At 40.8% G+C, this 20,065-nt stretch overlaps 1 protein-coding gene across 2 annotated transcripts in view; it reads right to left on the bottom strand.

Annotated features, from left to right (window-relative positions):
- Window positions 1-5: 5 nt before the first annotated feature.
- Window positions 6-20,065, bottom strand: part of CC2D1A (coiled-coil and C2 domain containing 1A) — a 57,289-nt gene continuing 37,229 nt past the window's right edge. For both annotated transcript variants that reach the window (XM_070938207.1, XM_070938206.1), the window contains exons 19-30: window positions 16,313-16,386; window positions 13,494-13,552; window positions 12,808-12,859; window positions 10,174-10,273; window positions 8,861-8,951; window positions 7,443-7,574; window positions 5,946-6,001; window positions 4,670-4,736; window positions 3,353-3,479; window positions 3,152-3,228; window positions 2,924-2,971; window positions 6-1,853 (exon numbers count right to left, since the gene is read on the bottom strand). In XM_070938207.1, the coding sequence (XP_070794308.1) occupies window positions 1,833-1,853; window positions 2,924-2,971; window positions 3,152-3,228; window positions 3,353-3,479; window positions 4,670-4,736; window positions 5,946-6,001; window positions 7,443-7,574; window positions 8,861-8,951; window positions 10,174-10,273; window positions 12,808-12,859; window positions 13,494-13,552; window positions 16,313-16,386 (904 nt within the window). In that variant the 3' untranslated portion in view covers window positions 6-1,832. The remainder of the gene's footprint in view (window positions 1,854-2,923; window positions 2,972-3,151; window positions 3,229-3,352; window positions 3,480-4,669; window positions 4,737-5,945; window positions 6,002-7,442; window positions 7,575-8,860; window positions 8,952-10,173; window positions 10,274-12,807; window positions 12,860-13,493; window positions 13,553-16,312; window positions 16,387-20,065) is intronic.

The following is a 20,065-nucleotide window of genomic DNA, read 5'->3' as shown; positions in this document are numbered from 1 at the left end:
GAGAATTTATTACTGGTACATTAAAGATTTTTTGTTTTGAACAAAGTTTCTCCCCTCCCTCCTTTAAAAATGTTATATATTTATGTCATCCTACACATAAAATAAAGCCATAACACATATTTGCAGCCTTTGCTTTTAACATTAATTCTGAAAACCTCTGGCTGAACAATAGTTTCAGAGACAGGCACTTTTATAAAAATGAGATTGTGAAAATGGGTCAGGAAAGAAAAGGGTATATAGTACATTTGTTCTCCTTTTGTCATCTTTACAATAAACTAAAATTTGGTTTTAAAAGGTATGTAGGCGGAGGCAGGGAAGACCACCTGGATACAACCCACAGTTCATCACCTCATTTCATCCTGAGTAGCAGCAACAATCCTGAGTTAATTTCTTATACTCAAATCTTACAGAAAAAAGAACTAGGAAAGATCACATTTCCATCTGTCAAAATAGATTATACAAAAAAAAAAAAAAAAGAAAAAAAGAAGAAGCACCCCAACAGGTTTCAGTAGCTTCTCTCTTGTCTTTGTATGGGGAAGAGGGAGCTAAGTGACGCACTCTCTCTCTATAATGTATCAGGAAGTAGAGGTTATCAGACACCATTTCCCATTCAACAGAAATAGTACAATTACATATATTATGAGAAGAAAATCTAACCTTCGTAAGAGTACCATGAATGAATTCCATAAACTGTACACCAGAACTGAATAGTTATTCCTTCCTTAGGAGAAAGACTGCTCTGCTACTCTCTATACACTGAAGAAGGGAACCATCTCATTTAGCAGTCTCATAGATGCTTTGCCTCTTGGTCCCTCCAAGACAAGGTAGAAACAACGAGAAAGTGTATGTTACAGGTCCAGACCCATCAAAAAGTATGAGTCTTGTGGCTACATTCTTCTCCATATTAGAGATTGTTTAAGGAGCAGACTAGTTAGCTCTCAGTAGAGAAGGATACCACATATGCAGGACCCTCAACTGGCATATAAGACTGCACACACAAGGAATCCCAACTAGATCTATTTGACCACTGAAAAGTGATTACATGAGTCAAAAGTGAATTTTCAGTTGTCAGAAAAGTGAATTTTCAGTTGTCAGAAAAGTGAATTTTCAGTTGTCAGAATACACCAGTAAGGGCCAGAAAATCAAAGAGTGTTCAAAGTGCCTGGTGCAAAAGAGAGCAGAGTGATGGATGTAGCTATAAGGAAATCTAGGAAATGAATGCAGACTATATGGCTTCTGGAATAAACTCATTAAACACACTGAAAGTGCCAAATTCCAAACTGGGCCAACTCAGTTAATTTGGGATGTGCTGGAATCTTTCCATCATTGCAATTGATATCTACATTACACACCTAAAACTATTAAATACCCTGGTCAGGGGAGAAAGACCATGTGAACGGGACTTCTTTCTCAACCGGTATATAAGGTAGTTTTAAAAACTGGAATCCCACAGGCCTGGGCATATAAGACTTCATACACAAGGGTCTCCTTGACCGCTGAGAAGGGGTTAGATTAGATCAGGTTAAAAAAAAACCAGAGCTCAAGTGGCATGTGCAAAATGCTTAGTGCAAACGGAAGGAAGGAGTGGTGGATGTAGCTATAAGGCACCTGTCACGTGGATTGTCTCTTCAGGTCATTGGGGTTATAATGTATTTATGGTGAAGCCTAGGAAGAATTTTCTGCAAAGTCAATTAATCAAGAATCAGCTTGTGGCATTACTGATCCATCAGCATACAGCCTATGCATTTTGGTCTTTCCACTACCCTTCACCTGTAACAGTGAAAAGACCATGGTTGAAAGCATTGTTGCTTGGATAGATAAGTGGCTTAGCTTCATTTCCGAAACTTCTGCAGCTGAAAGACAAAAACATGCAGGCACATCAATGTTTCCAAGAAAAGACAAAAGTATAGGTAAACCATCTATGGCACTCATAAGACCCAGTTTGGTCTAGTGGTTAAGGCACTAGCTCAAAACCAGAAGACTCTGAGTTCTAGTCCCACCTTATCATGTAAGGGGTGACCGTGACCCAGTCATTCTCTCTCAGTCCGACCTACCTCACAGAGTTGTGGAGAAAATAGGAGGTGGAAAGCATATTAGGTATGTTTGTGCCACCTTCAGTTATTTATATAAATAGTACAGGAAGGATAAAAATATATATAAAAAATAAAGACCACTAACATACAAATTTTCCCAAGGCTGATCAAAAGCTGGCATAAAAATATAAAAAGTAAAAAAATTAAAATAATCCAGGGTGGACACACTGAGATTTTAAGAACCACCGTGAAGACTGTCTCCCTGGCAGCCACCAGCCTAATATTTGATAACAAAATCACCTAAGAAATATCTGTGGAAATTGGCAATTGTTTAAATAACCTCCCTCAAAAAGTACAAAATAGCACTCTTAAATTGGACTCAACTTGGGAACCAGTGCAGTTAGTATAATGTAGCCATTGAAGTGACATAACCACTTAGACTGGGAAGACCTCAGCAATGAGCATTCCTATGCCTATGGAGACAGGAGAAAGAACCTGCCCCAGTCGCAGCTACAGGAAAACCATGCACCCCAAAGTGGAGAACATTTTGACTTAGGAGGACTTGGAGACATGGCCTTATCATATGTAGCAAGGGTTCCCAATATTGACAACTTTGAGACATGTAGACTTCAACTCCAAGAATTTCCCTTTCTGGGATATGAAATCCACGTGTCTTAAAGTTGCCAAGATTAGGTACCCCTGATTTGTAGAACACTTTCAGTAGTACAAGTACTCAGTTAAATTGTACAACTTAAAATCCTTCAGGAAAACCATTTCTTCCCGCCCATAAGAAAGAAGGGACTCCCCAAAGGGGAACCCATGACACAAGATGTCTCAATCTATTCTGACCAACTGGGCAGGGAAAAGGAGAATCTGCAGGCACTACTCACCTCCCTCTCCACCAGATTGCGCTTGTAAAGAGCATCCTTAGCTGCCTCCTGCCAAACAATAGAGGAGATAGCATTGTAGCTGAGGCCTGTGTTCAGATACTGCCCTAGTATTGACACAGATTCCGTGTTCTTTTAAATAAATGGTCCTCCACTGAAAACCAAGTTCAGGGGTTTGAAAATGAGTCTTTTCCCCTCGCCCTACCACCATTCTATACAATCACTCCCTACCCGTTTCCCGTCATTTCCAAGGCGCCTTGCTGCCTCTGTGTACCATTGGAGGTACTGCTCCAATCGAGTCAGATATTCTGTAGAATGAAGATCAAACATGGTCAGGAACCGTCGCTTGGATACCTTAGGGCTGATTGGTGTACCAAGGTCAGTTCGGAGGAGAAAGACAGGTTTCATAGCTGAGCCTTCCTATCAAAATACCTTTCATGATTGCAGGTCCTCCATGCTGTAGCTGGGATTTTTGCCAGTTGATCTTCTGAATGATGCTTTGATGCTGCTCTACCAGGTCACTGGGTGGAGGCTGACCAGCTTGATTGTATGTCACTATCTGTTAACAAAAGTGAGGTGTTTGTAAATCCTTAACAAAATCATTGGAGAGTGCACAATATACAATAAGAGACATTCTAGGATCAAATTCTAGCAAGTTAATTGCCAAACAGGTTGAGTAATCAGCCCCCAGAAACGTCTTCTTTTCCAACCTCAGAGCATTTCTGAACTCTCTTGAACAGGTGCCAAGGGGGAGACTTACAGACACTGAGCATCAGAGGCCTTGAACAATCACTTGAATCTCCTACTGTCTCTTTTAGTTTGGCACAAGTTTTTTTTTCTCAAAATAAGACCTTAGGAAGGTTAGATATGTTTCATAAATCAAATCTAAAATCTAGTTATATTTTTCTTACTTTGAAAATAAAACAAAACATAGATTATGAAGCAGCAGGACCAGAAAACAAAAATAACCCACAGCAAAAATGGGCAGAACGTAAAATATCCATCCATCCCTCTCTCTCTCCAGCTGTGACCAATGCTATTCTCAGTGCCGTGCTATACAAGAACCAGGGTTCTGATTATGTGTAGAGTGTGTGTAGATATGCAGTGCAATCAATATTTGGTTTGCAATTCTACTATGGAAAATTCTCATGACCTTTATTTTTCTGGAATGATGAAAAAAGATGGTGAGAACCAAAACCACAGAATTTTCCTAACCTATACAGCATTTGTTGCATGTTTCTTACTTCTTATCACCTATCTGTCTCTCGCCCTGTCAAAATTTAGTTTACATTGTACAAAGTGAATAATTACTAAATATTGGAAATTTAAACTGCTTATGTGATCAAACTCACATGCAAGAAGAACAAAAGAAAAACAGGGAAATGTTTGGTAATATTAGGGCTATTCATTTCTCATTTACTGAATTTTGTGGAACAAATATTATAATACCTATGCTTATGAAAAGATAAAATGTTTATAAAAAGATAAAGTCAACTGAAAAGACACTCCCTTGTTGTGTAATTATGTATGTATGCAGGCACACATGCATCTTCCTTTCTTCCTCCCTCACTTCCGAGAAATGATTTAATCTGAAGGGCAGAAAATTGGGGGCCTGCCTTTTGGTGTAAATTAAATTAAAGCAAAGCAAAGCACAGTGTATACTGAGGTTGTGCAATGTGACTGCCTCATCCCCTCCCTGCGTGCGTCTGTGCACATGCACACACATACAGAGAGATCCACTTCACTGACCTTCTTCTCCAGCCTCTCCTTGTCCAAAGTTAATATGCTGAAGCTTTGCAGAGAACAGGCCGGCTTGCTGGAGGGAAAAACAAACACAGCATAACCTCAAAATTGGCCAATCACAGAAACACAGTTACAAGGCCTATAAAACAGAAACCAAAGGCCATTACCACTACTTTTGGAGAAAACATACTTTCAGAGGAAAATTATGCCGGCTTCACAGAAAGAAAATTGTCTGAGCAATCTCCCAATCTCTTCTATGGGGGAAAAAAAATATTCTCTTTGGATTTTCTACCGCAGGCATCAAAATATCCCAGGTGGACTCTGATTTAGTTATTCAACATGTATCTCTCCTCTTAAAGACTGCTTAAAAATGCCTGCTTAACATTTTTCTCTTACCCAGAGAGGAACAAAATACTCCTTTGTGGAGTGTAGAAATGGAGCTCAAATCCTGAATATTTGAGCTCCTTTCCTGCACCTTGCCGAAGGAGTTCCCTTCTGCGCATGGAAGGGGAACTGAACTCCCTCTACAGGCTGCTCTTTCACCCTGCCCCCAGAGATGAGATGGAGATGAAAGCCGAGCAGAGAGGCAGCACAGTAAGGTAAGGAGGGTGGGGTGGGGTGTCTCAGACAGGTGAGGGAGGTCCAGTGCAGGCTGCAAACATATGTTTCTTTGCTTAAGGGCTGAAGATCCTTTTTGGATTTCAGCAGGAAGGATTTTAAAGTTCCTGAGCGGAGTCTCCTAGGGTCTCCCCAACTCCTCCTGAGGAACTCCATGCTCCTTGCCTGACACTGCAGCCACTTAATGACCAACGAGATTGCAATTGGAAGTCCTGTTGTTGAGCGAAGCATGTGATATCTTAATGACTGCTTTGCTCAATGACCGAGATTCCGGTCACAAATGAATCGAGAACTACCTGTGATTATTTATTCTCATCTATTATTATTTACATAGAAGAGGGTACACACATGCAAGAATGATTATGTTTGTATGCGTGTATGCATATGTATGTGGTTATAGAGCAGACATTACATGGTGAAGGATGCCAATGGCTCAGAAATGCAATTACAAACCCCCAAAAGATGGCACCTTGAGACATTTGATAGCAGTATCCAACCTGAACCAGGCAATTCTCATTTTATCCTTTGTGCAATCACTACTCAACAGGCAGGCATAATATAGTATGTTTTAAGTTATAGCTGAAAGGACAGAAGACATCCCCACAGGCACTGTGTGTAGAATTCAAATCCTGAAGACTTCAGCATAGTCAGAGAACATACCTACCTAGTGCCTGTATCTTTCACAGGAGCTACTGCTGGCTTAGGTTTGGGAAAGGCAGCCTACGTGAAGAAAAGAGAGTCTATTAACTTCTTCTGCAAAAATGGTCATTTTCATTCAGATGTCTCAGGATGACATAAACCATTAGCGTAAACTGTAAATAATTATATACAGTAGTGGCCAAAATTGTGGAAACCTTTTCGGAAAAGTGTATTTTTGAGGTTTGATGGCTAATAACACCACTTTTTTTGGGAGTTTCAAGATAATCACATTCCACTGCTGGAATAGCCTGGGAATAGCCCAGACCTTAACCCAATCGAAAATCTATGAAGCCGACTAAAGAAACTTGTTAGTCAGAAGCGACCCAGCAATAAAACCCAGTTAATAGAAGCAATCATTCAATCTTGGTTTCACATTATAACAGCTGCAGAACTAAAAGACTTGGTTCACTCCATGGGAAGAAGTTGTAAGGCCATAATTCATGCTAAAGGTTACCCAACTATTAACTGACATGGTGATAATTCTTGTATATCTTGTTTTTTCTACATGTTTCACTTTTCTTTATACTGTAACTGCTATTCTAATAGCAAATCCTTCATAAAAGTTATTGCATTACATTCTTGATTAAATTATCTTTCCATTGATATATAATTTTATGGTACTACTCCAAAAAAAAAAGTGGTGTTATTAGCTAGTTTTAGAAAATACACTTTTTCCAAAAGGTTTCCACAATTTTGGCAACTACTGTATATATTAAAGATTCTATGGCAGCACAGATAAAGATAGAATATGTGGTTCTGGGCATGGTTCCTATTATTTCAATTTTCATTTGAAAGATGAAGGAGTAAGTTTATGGTTCTGATGGGTTGTGAAGCTAGAGATGAAATAGTGTGAAGTAAGGTCTGGTGAAATCTCAAGGGACAAGCATCAGAGGCAGAAGACAGAGCTTCAATGCCCTCTTGGATATCTATTAGCACATCAAATTCTTGCAAAATTGAAATACAATATGCAAAGTAATTAACTGTTGCAAAATAATTTACGCAAATCAACTCACACGTATCTGCCAGATCTGTGCACACTACAGAGTTTAGGATACCTTGGTGCAATTTTTTTCCTTATATTTCTAGAATGCACAGGATTGGATGCAATCTGACCCTTCACATCCCACAAGCTGTCCCTGAGTATAAGGAAACCAGCCCCATAAGAGCAATAAAGGCTGTAGGCCTTGAAGTCTCAAAGCCAAGCGGGGCCCTCTGAATGTGAAGCTTTGAACCCACATCTCTTTCTGAAGTCATGGCCCGAGATTTGGCCTCCGGATGTGCAGCTGGAAAATGGAATTGTACTGACTGAAGGGAACATTATAATCAGACTTTGCACAGACAGGAATCCCAGCTACAAAAAAGCTCAGACCAAACTGGAATTCTATGCAAAGCCATACATGGAGGCTTTGCTGTCACTGAAAAAAGCCTAGTGCTAGAATGCACAGAGTGGTTCAGCTCTTACTGGGGGCCCAGTGAGAGGATCAATGACCAGCCACTTCTCCGTTGTGGTCTCCAGCTGCTGAGATGTCAACGGTTCTCTGAGGCGGACAATCACTTCTAACCTGCCTCCTGTGGGTCGTCGACCATCCAAAAGCTAGAAAGGGGAACAGGGAAAGATTGGTGATTGACAAATATGATGGCTTCTTCAAATGAAGCTGTGAGGCTCTGAGATACATTTAATCACTTCCATATGAAATCAGAGCCTGAGTGAATCCACATTATTTAAACTTGCATCTTAAAACCATTCAGCATATTCTCCCAAGCCCAGTTAAGGAATGAATTATCATATTCATCACAGATGAGAAAACACTTGCTATCAGGACACCATTTCTTTTTTATACTATCCCATTTTTCTCCAGGAGTTCAAGGAGACTCACTTGGAAACTTTCTTCATGTTATTCCCACAACAACCCTTTGCAGTAAAATAAGCTTAACTGGAAGACAAGGACTGGCCTAAAGTCAATCAGGAAGTATCCATGGCTGTAGGTGAACTAGAACTAGCTTTCACATGTCCTAATTTAAAACCTTATTCACTCTTCTGCACACCATGATGGCACTCAGGGAGTGAACTACCCTTCCTCATAAGAAGCTAATTTGAGGCACTGAAACCCATTAGATACCTACAATTATATATCCTCTGTCTGCTACACAAAATTAAATCAAGTAACAAAAGTTGGAAGCCCAGAGAAACTTTAGGCATAGTGAAGATAGGGAGTTATTTTAAACATATCAGCTTTCACAATGACATAGGGGCCTAGTTTTTGCCTCAAACAGGTTAAAACAGCTTCTTCCCTGGAAGCTGAAATAAAATAACCTAAAGGTACACCAAGATAGAATGCAAATAACGAATTTAATCAATTCAGTTTTTAAAAGTTTTAACAGAAAGTAGACAATAAACAATTGACAGTAAAAAGACCTTGATCTTTAGCACAGAAGGCTAAAGAACTATGCTTATGTCAAAAGTTAAAAAAGCAGCATAAAAACATAAACACTATCCTGTCGGATCAGACCTCCAACCCATCTAATCCAGCAGTCTGTTCTCATAGCGGCCAACCAACTGCACAAGGAGTTCTACCAGTTTCCCAGAAAATGGCTTCATAGACAGTCAGGCTGCCAGCAAGGCTAACAGCCACTGATTCCCATGACTTCTGTGAATTAATCCAACCCTTTTTCGAAGCTAGCACCACATCTTATGAGAGCAAATCCCAAAGTTTAATTATGTATTGTATAAAAAAATACTAATCTTTTTAGCAAGTCTTGCATAGAAACTGAGAGGCCAAGCAAAAGCAGCTTGCCCAATCTATTCTACCTAGTCTGGCCACAGGGCCCAGATTTTCATGGATACTGACTCTCAACATTTCACAAAAAGAGAAGACTTACTTCCAAAATCTCCCGAAGCTCACACTTGGTCTCCAGTGCTTCCAACTTCAGTTGAGCTGTTCCCACCACACGGTCATTTTTGAACAGCCCCCTATAGAGAGATAGCAGTAATTAATTCCAGCCTCCATTCCATTTCAGAAAGATAAATACCACAGAACCTCTCCAAAATAACCCTGCCTTATTGGTTATGAGTTATTTTAATGATGTGGTTTTTTTAAATGATTCAACAGTCAAATCTGCACAGTCAAATCTACACACCACTCAAAGCCCTAATCCAGACTTTGTATCTTTTAGAAGAGTTACTTCCTGGAGTACAGCCAGTTTGGTGTAGTGGTTAAGGCACCAGGCTAAAAATTGTGAGACCAAGAGTTCTAGTCCTGCCTGTGGTACAAAGCCAGCCGGGTGACTTTGGGTCAGTCTCTCTTTCTCAGCCACGGGAAGGAGGCAAGGGCAAAGCACTTCCAAAATTGTTACCAAGAAAATTCCAGGGACTAGTCCAGGTAGTAACCAGGAGTCAATATTGATTTGAAGACGTATAACCATCCTCTCAACAGATTTTGAGGTTTTGATGTAAAATCTAATTAAGCTTATGACCTTAGATGTGCCTTTACACAGCAGCCATTTTCTGCTCACAGATACCAATTGGCATTTAAAGCAGCTCTGCTAACATAGAACATCCGAATTGGAGAATCTTCTAGTCCAATCCCCTGCTCAAGCAGGAGACTATATACCAGTACAATTTCAGACAAATGGCTGCCCAGTCTCTTCTCAAAAGTCTCCAGTGTTGGAGCACCCACAACTTATGAAGGCAAGCTGTTCCACTGATTGATTGTTCTCACTGTCAGGAAATTTCTCCTTAGTTCTAGGTTGCTTCTCTCCTTGGTTGTTTCCATCTATTGTTTCTTGTCTTGCTTTCTGGTGCTTTGGAAAATAAATTAAACCCCTCTTCTTTGTGGCAGCCCCTCAAATATCTATCATGCCACCCCAGACTTTCTTTGTTGCTCTTCTCTGCCCCCTTTCCAGAGTCTCAACATCTTTTTTATATGTTGACCAAAACTGGATGCAGTATTCTAGGTGTGGTCTTATCGAGGCCTTATAAAGTGGTACTAACACCTCCCACCTGTGAAACCCAAACAACACCAAGCACATAATTTCCCAGATTTTATTAAAAGGCATAAGCTTTTATGACATGTAGCTGACTTCATCACAAAAGCTTCTACCTTTGAATAAAGTCTGTTAATTGGAGAAGTTACTACCATAGCAGACTTCTGATTTCAAAGCTGTCTATTGGCATTGAGACGCATCTTGCTTACCCTTTATGAACAACTTCAAACTTGATGCCTTTGGACTGAATGGCTCTCTTGAATCCCCGATGGCTCCGATTAATGTACAGTTTGAACTTCTCTTGGAACTCTGCCAAAGGAAAATGGCAAACCTAAAGGTTAGCTGGGTTGAGATGCAAGTCTATAGCAACCTTAGCAAGGTCTATAACAAGCCTATGGGGAGGAGTCATGCTTGCATTACTTGGTAGGCTGAAATCATTACAGACCTCAATTCAAATGTTTTTTTTTTCTCTTCCTTCCCCCCCCCCAAAGGCCCTGAACATATGTAAATCAATGACTCAAATGAACGCAGTTGTGTTAGTTTGTGAGGCAGATGCCTAACCTCTACTTGGGAATTCTTCAACAGACTACATTATCCAAAAGTAAGGGGCAGGAAAAGTAGTAGTCCTAGTTTGTTCTTTAATGTAACTTGATGAAAATTTCTGGGGAATTATAAAATTAGCATACAGATAGTTGGGTGGGTCTTCTAAAGTTGTCACTGCCTGTAGGCTTTTATAAGTTAATTTAAAACAAATTAAAACAGCCACAGAATAAAATCAAAGTAAAATTAGCAATACATGTATAAGGTTCTAAAAAGAATCAGCACATGTTTAAAATGGAAAAGTTAAAAACTTGAGAAAACAGAGAAGCATTTGTTTGATATAAAAACACCAGTTGAGTCTCTTTTTGAGGAAGGCAATTATATCTGGGGCTTAGGCATTAAAAGCACCCACTGTTCTCTAGATAAATTCACAGAGGTAAATTGAATATGGGAGGAAATGATCCTTCAAATAAACTGACCTCAAACTTTTTAAGAAATCTGAATTCTAATATGCTGAACTGGGGGCAGGAACTGACAGAAAGGCAAGAAGAAGACTTAGTCACGGAATATTTTTTAGTTGTTCCTTTGCAGGAAATACATTCCCAAAGGTAACAGTCAGCAAATTCCAAGAAATGAAGACAAAGTTTGACAACTATATCCCCTTCTGTTCCAGTTTCTCCCCAAAAAAATTATGCTTTCTGGCTTTTAGCCTTGTCTATCAAGAAAGAAGATTGTGTTGCAATCCTCGCAAGTCCATGCCAGTAATAATGTTCCAACAGCCTTTCGTGAATTGCTCATAACCAACAACCCTCTCCTTTGTCTTCAAATTTCAATTGATCACATCTTTTTTAACTTTCAGCCAGCAAACAACTATATCTGCAGAAAGTTTTGCCAGGTAACAACAGCTTCAGAGAAAGGAACTAATATGTTCTGAAGCCAACAGCAAACTGAAGGACCTGTAGTAGCTCATCAAAAACATGTCTGAGGATATAGTCCACAAAACCTTACTATCTCTCTAGGGTGTGAACTATCAGCATTCTGGTCACATGCTGCTCTATTCCTTCAACAAGTGGACATTTCAGATTATTAAACTTCTCTAGTGATTATGGCTTTCTCTCCCTTCCCACTGCCTGTTTCTGTCTTTTTCTTCCTTTTTGGGGAAGGGGGTTGTGTGTACACATATGTGCGTGCATGCTCCCAGTGATTGCCAGATTCCTAATCTGGCAATTTCATTTCTTTCTCAGATCTTGCAGTCAGTCTTGGTACCTGAGACAGGTAAGGGGCAGGTCACACTGTAGAAGATGAAGAATCTGCCTATCCAATCATGTCATAATTAAATCTCATCAAAGAAAGACCAGTACTAGTTCCTAATCTTATCAGATATTTGATCTGTAGCACCTCCTCCAGTTAAAAGTGTGGGATTGTTACTGCTCAAGAACACATTATGTCAAAGACTTTAAAGTCACAACCTTAAGAAGGAAATAAATGAAATCTGTGAAGGAGGGTCATTTTTAACTTTTCCTCTTTAACCAGGGGTGAAATGCTCCCGGTTCGGACTGGATCACCCGATCCGGTAGCGATGGAGGCGGGTGGTTCGGAGAACCAGTAGCAAAAATCCCTGCTGTCCCCCATGCCCAGCTGAGCCGCAAGATCATCAGAGGCTTTTTTTTTTTTTACTTTTAAAAGCATTTTTTCCACAACCTCTTCCAAAGAAAAAATGCTTTTAAAAGTAAAAAAAAAAAAAAAAAAGCCTCTGATGATCGTGTGGCTCAGCTGGGATCATCAGAGGCTTTTCAAAGCATTTTTTTTCTGCAACCTCTTGGCCGAAGAGGTGGTAAAAAAATGCTTTGAAAAGTCTCTGGCAACTCCCAGCTGAGTTGCCTGATCGGCAGAGAGGTATTTTTTTAAATGGCTCTCTGACGATCCCAGCTGAGTTGCCTGATTGGCAGAGGCTTTTCAAAGCATTAGAAAAAATGCTTTGAAAAGTTTTTTTTTAAAAAAAGTTGACCATGCCCACCCAGTCACATTAACCCCCCCACCAAGCCACGCCCACAGAACCGGTAGTAACAAATTTTACATTTCACCCCTGTCTTTAACCCAAATAAATCACAAATATCTAACCTGGGTTTCTATGGAGGGGGATTAAAAATACAGTTGAGGATGATAAAGGATTATGCAGCTTTAAGAAAAGATGTTAAAACTTATTGTGTTTCCAAATACTATCTGCCAATGCACTTTTAACCTAAACCCGGAAAAATAAAATTTGCACTTGCTCCGTTTTCAACTCATGCATAGAGATTTACCAGGACAGTTGGAGTTTTTAATCACGCTTGTCTTGTCTTTCTGAGCTTCCTCCTAGAAAACACAGGAATGTGAAAGGCAATTAAGAATCACTGCTTCTTTGAGAATTAACAAGGCTCTGATAACCATCTGACACAGGCAGTTTTATCCTTTTATCTATTTTTTTCTATCTCTGTGTTACATCTCTTCATGTCAACCTTAATAAGTAATGAGTTCGTGGGGTTTTCTTGGCAGCAATATGGAATTAATTTGCCACTGTCTTCTTACAGGATACTCTTCTGACTTTGCAGTCTAGCCTACAACCTAGATAGGTTTGATATGATAAAGATATTCTCTAGGTTTCTCCCATCTAGCCATACACAATAATAATCAGGCCTGACCCTGTTTAGCTTCCCAATCCAAACAAGATCATTCATAAAATGCCATCTGCAGAGACATATTAAGAGAGATAATTATAAACATTAAAAGTTTCTTTCACTTCCCAAGGGATTGTTAATGCAACATCATGCCTACTATAACATACTACATCGTTACCTTGACACTCGTTACCTACGATAGCCTTTCCAAATGTTTCCATAGGCTCAAAAAGGGTAAGCACCGTGGGTACTATCTATGAACTCATTGGATGTTCAGATAAGCTAATTTCCATATAGATGAAACAGTAGCTTTTAAACCAGCAGGAACTTACCGCATTAGGATAGTGAAACTCAAAACGCACAAAAGCATCCAAATCATCAGGAGATATGCCTGAAAAAAAGGTAACAGGAATATGGCAAATAATAGTCAAGAACTTTTTTTGACAGACATCTGAAAGTAAAAATAAATCTTCACAAAACACAATCTTGCATGACAGCAGCTACAAACATTCATTTCAAACCACAAACATGATTATCTGCCACTTGAAGGCAAACAAATTTAGACTAAGGTGTGAAACAGAAATAGAGTCAGATATATTTTTGTACACCAGGGTGATCTCTACAAGAGAAGCTTGGCCTTTGGTAATCTTCAAATCAGCATGACTGGAGTCTAGTCCATTGGACATAATTGCTGAAGGATGCCCTTTCAGGCTCTTATTTTGTTTGATGATGCCAGCAACAGATTTGTTCAGAAATCAACAAAATTATGTACTTTTTGACTAAATATTCTATTGCAGTAACCAACTAGAATAGGTAACTGAAATTAGATAATCCAATCATTTCATATGAGGTTTATTGCTTTTTGGTTATTTCTTTTTTGCTGTTTATTTTTCTGATCCTTCTTTTGGAACCAAAGGCAGGGCATACACTGAATGAAAAATCAGCTCTTAAAGACAGCCACATTGTTGAAAAAAGGCAACAGAGACAAAACCATGCTTTCAAGCATCCATCTTGTCAATCAACTGGGAACAGCCAAAAATCAATAATTGTACCAATGATGAGGATAAATACTGGCGAGAATATTTTGGCTTCTGCCACTCTTAGAAAGCCAAGAGAGTAATAACACAGAAAAAGGACCAACAGAGGGGTATTTTACAGAACACATGAAGAAAGAAGTCAGTTATTTCAACATCCTTAAAAAGGATGGCAGCATTGGGGGGTTCCCCTACTTAGTTTAGTCTCATTTTGGAAGGCAGGGCGGAGGATTTCGGACAATACCTGTATGACAAAATCGCTCAGATCCGGGGGGATTTGGACTCTGACTGGGTAGATCAGGGCAGGGTGACGAGGAATAGTCTTGAGAATGTTACCTGGGAGGAGTTTGATGCTGTGACTCCGGATGATGTGGACAGGATTTTGGGGAGACTTAGTGCGGCCACATGTTTACTGGACCCGTGTCCCTCCTGGTTGGTACTGGCCTCCCGGGAGGTTACACGAGGCTGGCTCCAGGGTGTTATCAACGCTTCGTTGAGTGAGGGTCACTTCCCCGCCGCCTTGAAAGAAGCGGTGGTGAGGCCTCTCCTCAAGAAGCCGTCCCTGGATCCGGCAATATTGGCCAACTATCGTCCTGTCTCCAACCTTCGCTTCCTGGCGAAGGTTGTTGAGAGTGTGGTCGCGCGACAGTTTCCACAATTCTTGGAGGAAACATCCTATCTAGATCCGTTCCAGTCGGGTTTCAGGCCTGGACACAGCACGGAAACGGCATTGGTCGCGTTGGTTGATGATCTCTGGAGGGCTCGGGACAGGGGTTGTTCCTCTGTTCTGGTCCTGTTAGACCTCTCAGCGGCTTTTGATACCATCGACCATGGTATCATGCTGCACCGGCTGGAAGAGTTGGGGATGGGGGGCACCGTATTACGGTGGTTCTCCTCCTTTCTCTCCGACCGGTCGCAGTTTGTGTTGGCAGGTGGGCAGAGGTCGACCTCAAGGCCTCTTATATGTGGAGTGCCTCAGGGGTCGGTCCTCTCGCCCCTCCTGTTCAACATTTATGTGAAGCCGCTGGGCGAGATCATCCGTGGCTTTGGGGTGAGATACCACCAGTACGCTGATGACACCCAGCTGTACATCTCCACCCCAGGCCACCCCAACGATGCCCTTGAAGTGATGTCCCAGTGCCTGGAGGCTGTGCGGATCTGGATGGGGAGGAACAGGCTCAGGCTCAACCCTTCCAAGACTGAGTGGCTGTGGCTCCCGGCATCCCGATATAGTCAGTTGACTCCATCACTGACTATTGGGGGCGAGTCGTTGGCCCCCACAGAGAGGGCTCGCAATCTGGGAGTCCTCCTGGATAGGCAGCTGTCCTTGGAGGAACATCTGACGGCTGTAACCAGGGGGACCTTTTGTCAGGTTCGCCTGATCCGCCAGTTGCGGCCCTTTCTTGATCGGGATTCCCTGTGCACAGTCACTCATGCCCTCGTCACCTCTCGCCTTGACTACTGCAACGCTCTCTACATGGGACTCCCCTTGAGGAGCACCCGGAGGCTCCAACTGGTCCAGAATGCAGCAGCGCGGGTAGTGACGGGAGCAGCCTGGCGCTCCCATGTAACACCGCTCCTGCGCGAGCTGCACTGGCTCCCAGTGGTCTTCCGGGTGCGCTTCAAGGTGTTGGTTATCACCTTTAAAGCGCTCCATGGCATAGGGCCTAGCTATCTTCGAGACCGCCTGCTGCCACCGACAATCTCCCATCGACCCGTGCGCTCCCACAGAGAGGGCCTCCTCGGGGTGCCATCAGCCAAACAGTGCAGGCTGGTGACCCCCAGGGGGAGGGCCTTCTCTGTGGGGGCACCTACCCTCTGGAATCAATTGCCTCCAGAGATAAGGAGAATCCAAGACCTCGGTGCCTTCCGCCGTGCCCTTAAAACCTTCCTTTTCCAGCAAGCCGGGCTGGCCTAATTTTTTAAGTGTTTTTAAGTGTTTTGTTTATTGTTTTTAATTAATGGGGCCAAATTTATATATGCATATTTTAACTGTATTTTAATATTTGTACTTGATGTTTTTACTGGGCTGTTCACCGCCCTGAGTCCTCAGGGAGAAGGGCGGTATACAAATTCAAAATAAATAAATAAATAAATAAATAAATTTTATAGATTACCTGGAGGAGCTGGGAGGTTGATTCCTTTTACTATTGAAAGAATCATATCATTGCTATTTAATTCTGGAAAGATCCTAAAAGGAAAAAAAAGGGGGGTAGGGGCAGCAAATAGTTTTAGTCAGTTTTAGACAACTCATTGGGTCATCAGTTCAGAAATATTTCCTTACCTAACATTTGTGCAACTCTTCACACCCTCCCTGTGCTACCTTCACATCCCCACACTCCCTTCCTAACACACATTGCATCCCTGCACAATCTCCCCAATTCACATGGCATCTCTTGCACAATCCACTCACCCTCCCTTCCTGCACAGCACCTCCCTGCAAACACACACAGACACTAAACCCCACAGTGCCACTTGCATACCCTTATACGTCATCGTTTTTCAAGCCAAGCATTTCTTCAGTCCAATCGTTTGGATTGCATATAGGCAACCAAGTGCATTTCAGAAGCTTCTAAGAATGGACAAGAGAGCCTCTGCCCTTTTCTACTGGTATTTACAGCATTTGAAATGGTATTTGAAATATGCTGCCTGTGATTAGAAAATTTATATACAACCACTGAGCCTTAACCTCAATAAATAAAATGTGGTCATGAGCACATCTAATGTCCAAGAAATGTCATGGTTTAACTATACACTATATGTGACAGCAATTTATTTTATTGGTACTGACAATTGATTGGTTCCCTGATTTGATTTCATTTTTTCCACTTTTAATACTATGAGGCGGGGGGGAAATCTTTTTACCTATATTTTCTATACCTTGCATGTTTTTATATATCTATGTGTGTTCTCTTACCTGCTGTTGTCATTTTTGCTTTATAGGAAGATAGTCTAGCCTTTAGTAATATCAATTGCCTTTTCTCCTTCTTTACTTGAACTAAAATCTCTGTCTACAAGTGCTTTGGCCAGAAACCCAGTTTGATGTAGTGGTTAAGGTGCTGACCTGGAAACCAGGAGAGTTCTAGTCCCGCCTTAGACATGGAAGACAGCTGGGTGATCACATGACCCTGGGACACTGCAACTGTCATAAATATAAATCAGTTGCCAAGCGTCTGAATTTTGATCACATGACCAGGGGGATGCTGCAAAGGTCGTAAGTATGGAAAATGGTACTAAGTCACTTTTTTCAGTGCAACTGTAACTTCAAACAGTCACTAAGTTGAATTGTTGTAAGTCAAAGACTACCTGTATTTCCAGTTGTTTTAATGATTGCCAATATGGGTAGTCCTTGACTTACAACAGTTCATTTAGTGACCATTCAAAGGTACAATGGCACAAAAAAAGTGACTTGTGACTGTTTTTCACAATTACGACCTTTGCAGCATCCCCAGGATCATGTGATCAAAATTCAGACACTTGGGGCTTCCGGTTTGGCTTCCGTCGTCGCTAGACAGTCTTTTGGGACCGCCACCCCCCGCCGCCCGTAAAGAGCCACCTTTACAGCTGAGAGGCGGCTCGAAAAACTCCGTTTCCTTAAGGAAATGTGAGGTGAGCCGGCAAGAGCAGGTAGAGCCCTCTGCGAAGTCCCCAGAGTTTTTTTTCTACTCTTGAGGAGGAAGCAGGATGAGGCTCCCTATCCAGCTTGCCGCTGCTCCGGGCTGCGGGAGAACTCTGCGCTTTGCAGAGCTAGACGATGTGACCAACCTAATTAGCGAAAACTAACAGATTGCTCGAATAAGCAGGATGAAATCCGGATTTGGGACTCTAAACCGCAAGTATTTGTAACAACCCTATGATTGATTCTAAGAATGAAGAAAGAGTGAAAAGGGGAAAAAAAAAGTTTAAAATGGCGGCTGGCTGAGGCTTGAGAAGAAAGCTGAAAGTGAAAGTCTTTCCGTTTGAATGGTTTAACTTGCTACAAAGTATCTGAAGCAATAGCGCTGGCTACAAGGGAAGAGAAAAATTTCTGTTTCATGCTTCTTCCTTTCTTAGAGACTTCATATTGATATTGTGTGGAGAGAAGACTTTTTCTTTAAAAAGAGTCTGTTTGTGTGGCAGGATGGCGTTAAAACTGACAAAGCCAGACAACCAAGCTGTGGGGGGGGCCCTCCCCCATTTATAAATCATAAGAGCAATTTTTGAGCTCGCAGATGCAGAAGAATGGTTTTAAAGTTTTAAAGGAATTTGTTGTGGAGGAGTTGGCAAGACATGATGAGATTATGAACCAGAATCTTGAAAAATTTAGACAGGAAATTAAAGAGTTGGTTCAACAAAAGTATGATAACCTGAAGCAATATATTATAACAGCTTTGAAAAGCTTCTCAGAAGTAATTCTAAAGATGGATAAAGATATCAATTTAGAAATAGACTCTAAAATGAAGGAAGCTGATTATAAGATTCATAATCTGGATAATAAAATACAAAGAATTGAAAATGATTTGACAATGATTCAAGAAAATAGCTCAGAAGTAGAGTCTAAAATGAAGGAAGCTGATCACAAGACCTACAATGCAGATAATATAAAGCAAAGGATTGAAAATGAAGTTACAATGATGCAATTTAGATCCATGGAATTTGCGATCAGAATGAGAGGAATACAGGAAAATAACAGGGAGGACCTGAGAAAGATGTCTGCTGAAGCTCTGGCTGTGATCTTAAAGGTCAGCTCTGAAGAAGTATTTTGTAAGATTGATAAGGCCTACAGAGTAAATTCTTGGGTGGCAAAGCAAAGACAATTGCCTAGAGATGTGGTGATTTATTTTACTGATAAAGGAATAAGAAATGATATTGTGCAAAAGTCTTTTAACTCCATTCTAGAAATGAATGGAAAGAAGATCTGGATATATAAAGAGCTGCCGTCCAAGATGTTAAAAGATAGAAAGGACTTTGGATTTTTGGTGACTGAGCTAAAGAAACAAAACATCCCATTTAGGTGGGATGCTCCAGTTGGTATAATATTGAGATATCAAGGAGAAAGATATCAATTAAACACTGTTGAAAAAGCGGAAGAATTTTACTACAAGGTTTTTAAAATGGGCCCAACATCTCCACGTATGTCATCAGTGTCAGGAATACAGGAGGGGGATAAAGAAAAGCAAAATGAACAAGAGATTGAAACTCAGGCTAAGCAGATGGAGATGGAGGTAATGGAAAAACGACAAGTTATAGAGGGCTTTTTGGATGAGCTGCTTTTGGATTCTCCTTCAGAGGCTGGATCACCTATAAATACAAGAGAGGTGGCTTCGGATCTCGATTTGATGTCTTATCAAGTTAAAGACCAGCATGTAACTCAATCAGCTGATATACAAGTTCTACAAAGGCAACCAGGGTGGAGATCTAAACCACAACGAGTTAAGAAAAGAAGAAGCAGGTTCTACAAAACTAAAAAATTTTAAACTACAATTTTTTCTTAGCCAACAGATTAATGCCAGTTATTTAAGAGACGATTAAATATAATAAGCGGGATTTATACATGAAAATATAGCTGAGGCAAATTACAGACTTATACTATTTTGAGAAGAATAACAGATCTCTGCAGTGCTGGTGTTTTTGGGATGTGGAAGATGGCCTGTGATTGACCGAATTGGAACTTTCTATTTTGGACTCTCTGAAAAATGGATTACGTATATGTTGAGCTACAAGGCAAGAGAACTATGGAATCGGGGCATGCAGATGATCTGGCTGTTACCCTAACGTGGTTGTCGGAATTAATAATCTAGACAAAAGACATTAGTGAAGATACCATATGGAATATAAATATAAAGTCACTTGGGTTTTTTTTTTTCATATACAGAAATACTTATTAATGA

The sequence above is a fragment of the Pituophis catenifer genome, unplaced genomic scaffold, assembly GCF_029215685.1.
Source record: "Pituophis catenifer annectens isolate HBS135680 unplaced genomic scaffold, rPitCat1.0.hap2 SCAF_2, whole genome shotgun sequence".
NCBI classification, from domain to species: domain Eukaryota; kingdom Metazoa; phylum Chordata; class Lepidosauria; order Squamata; family Colubridae; genus Pituophis; species Pituophis catenifer.
Note: the sequence above shows the minus strand (reverse complement) of the source record. Positions and strands in the feature narration are given on the sequence as shown.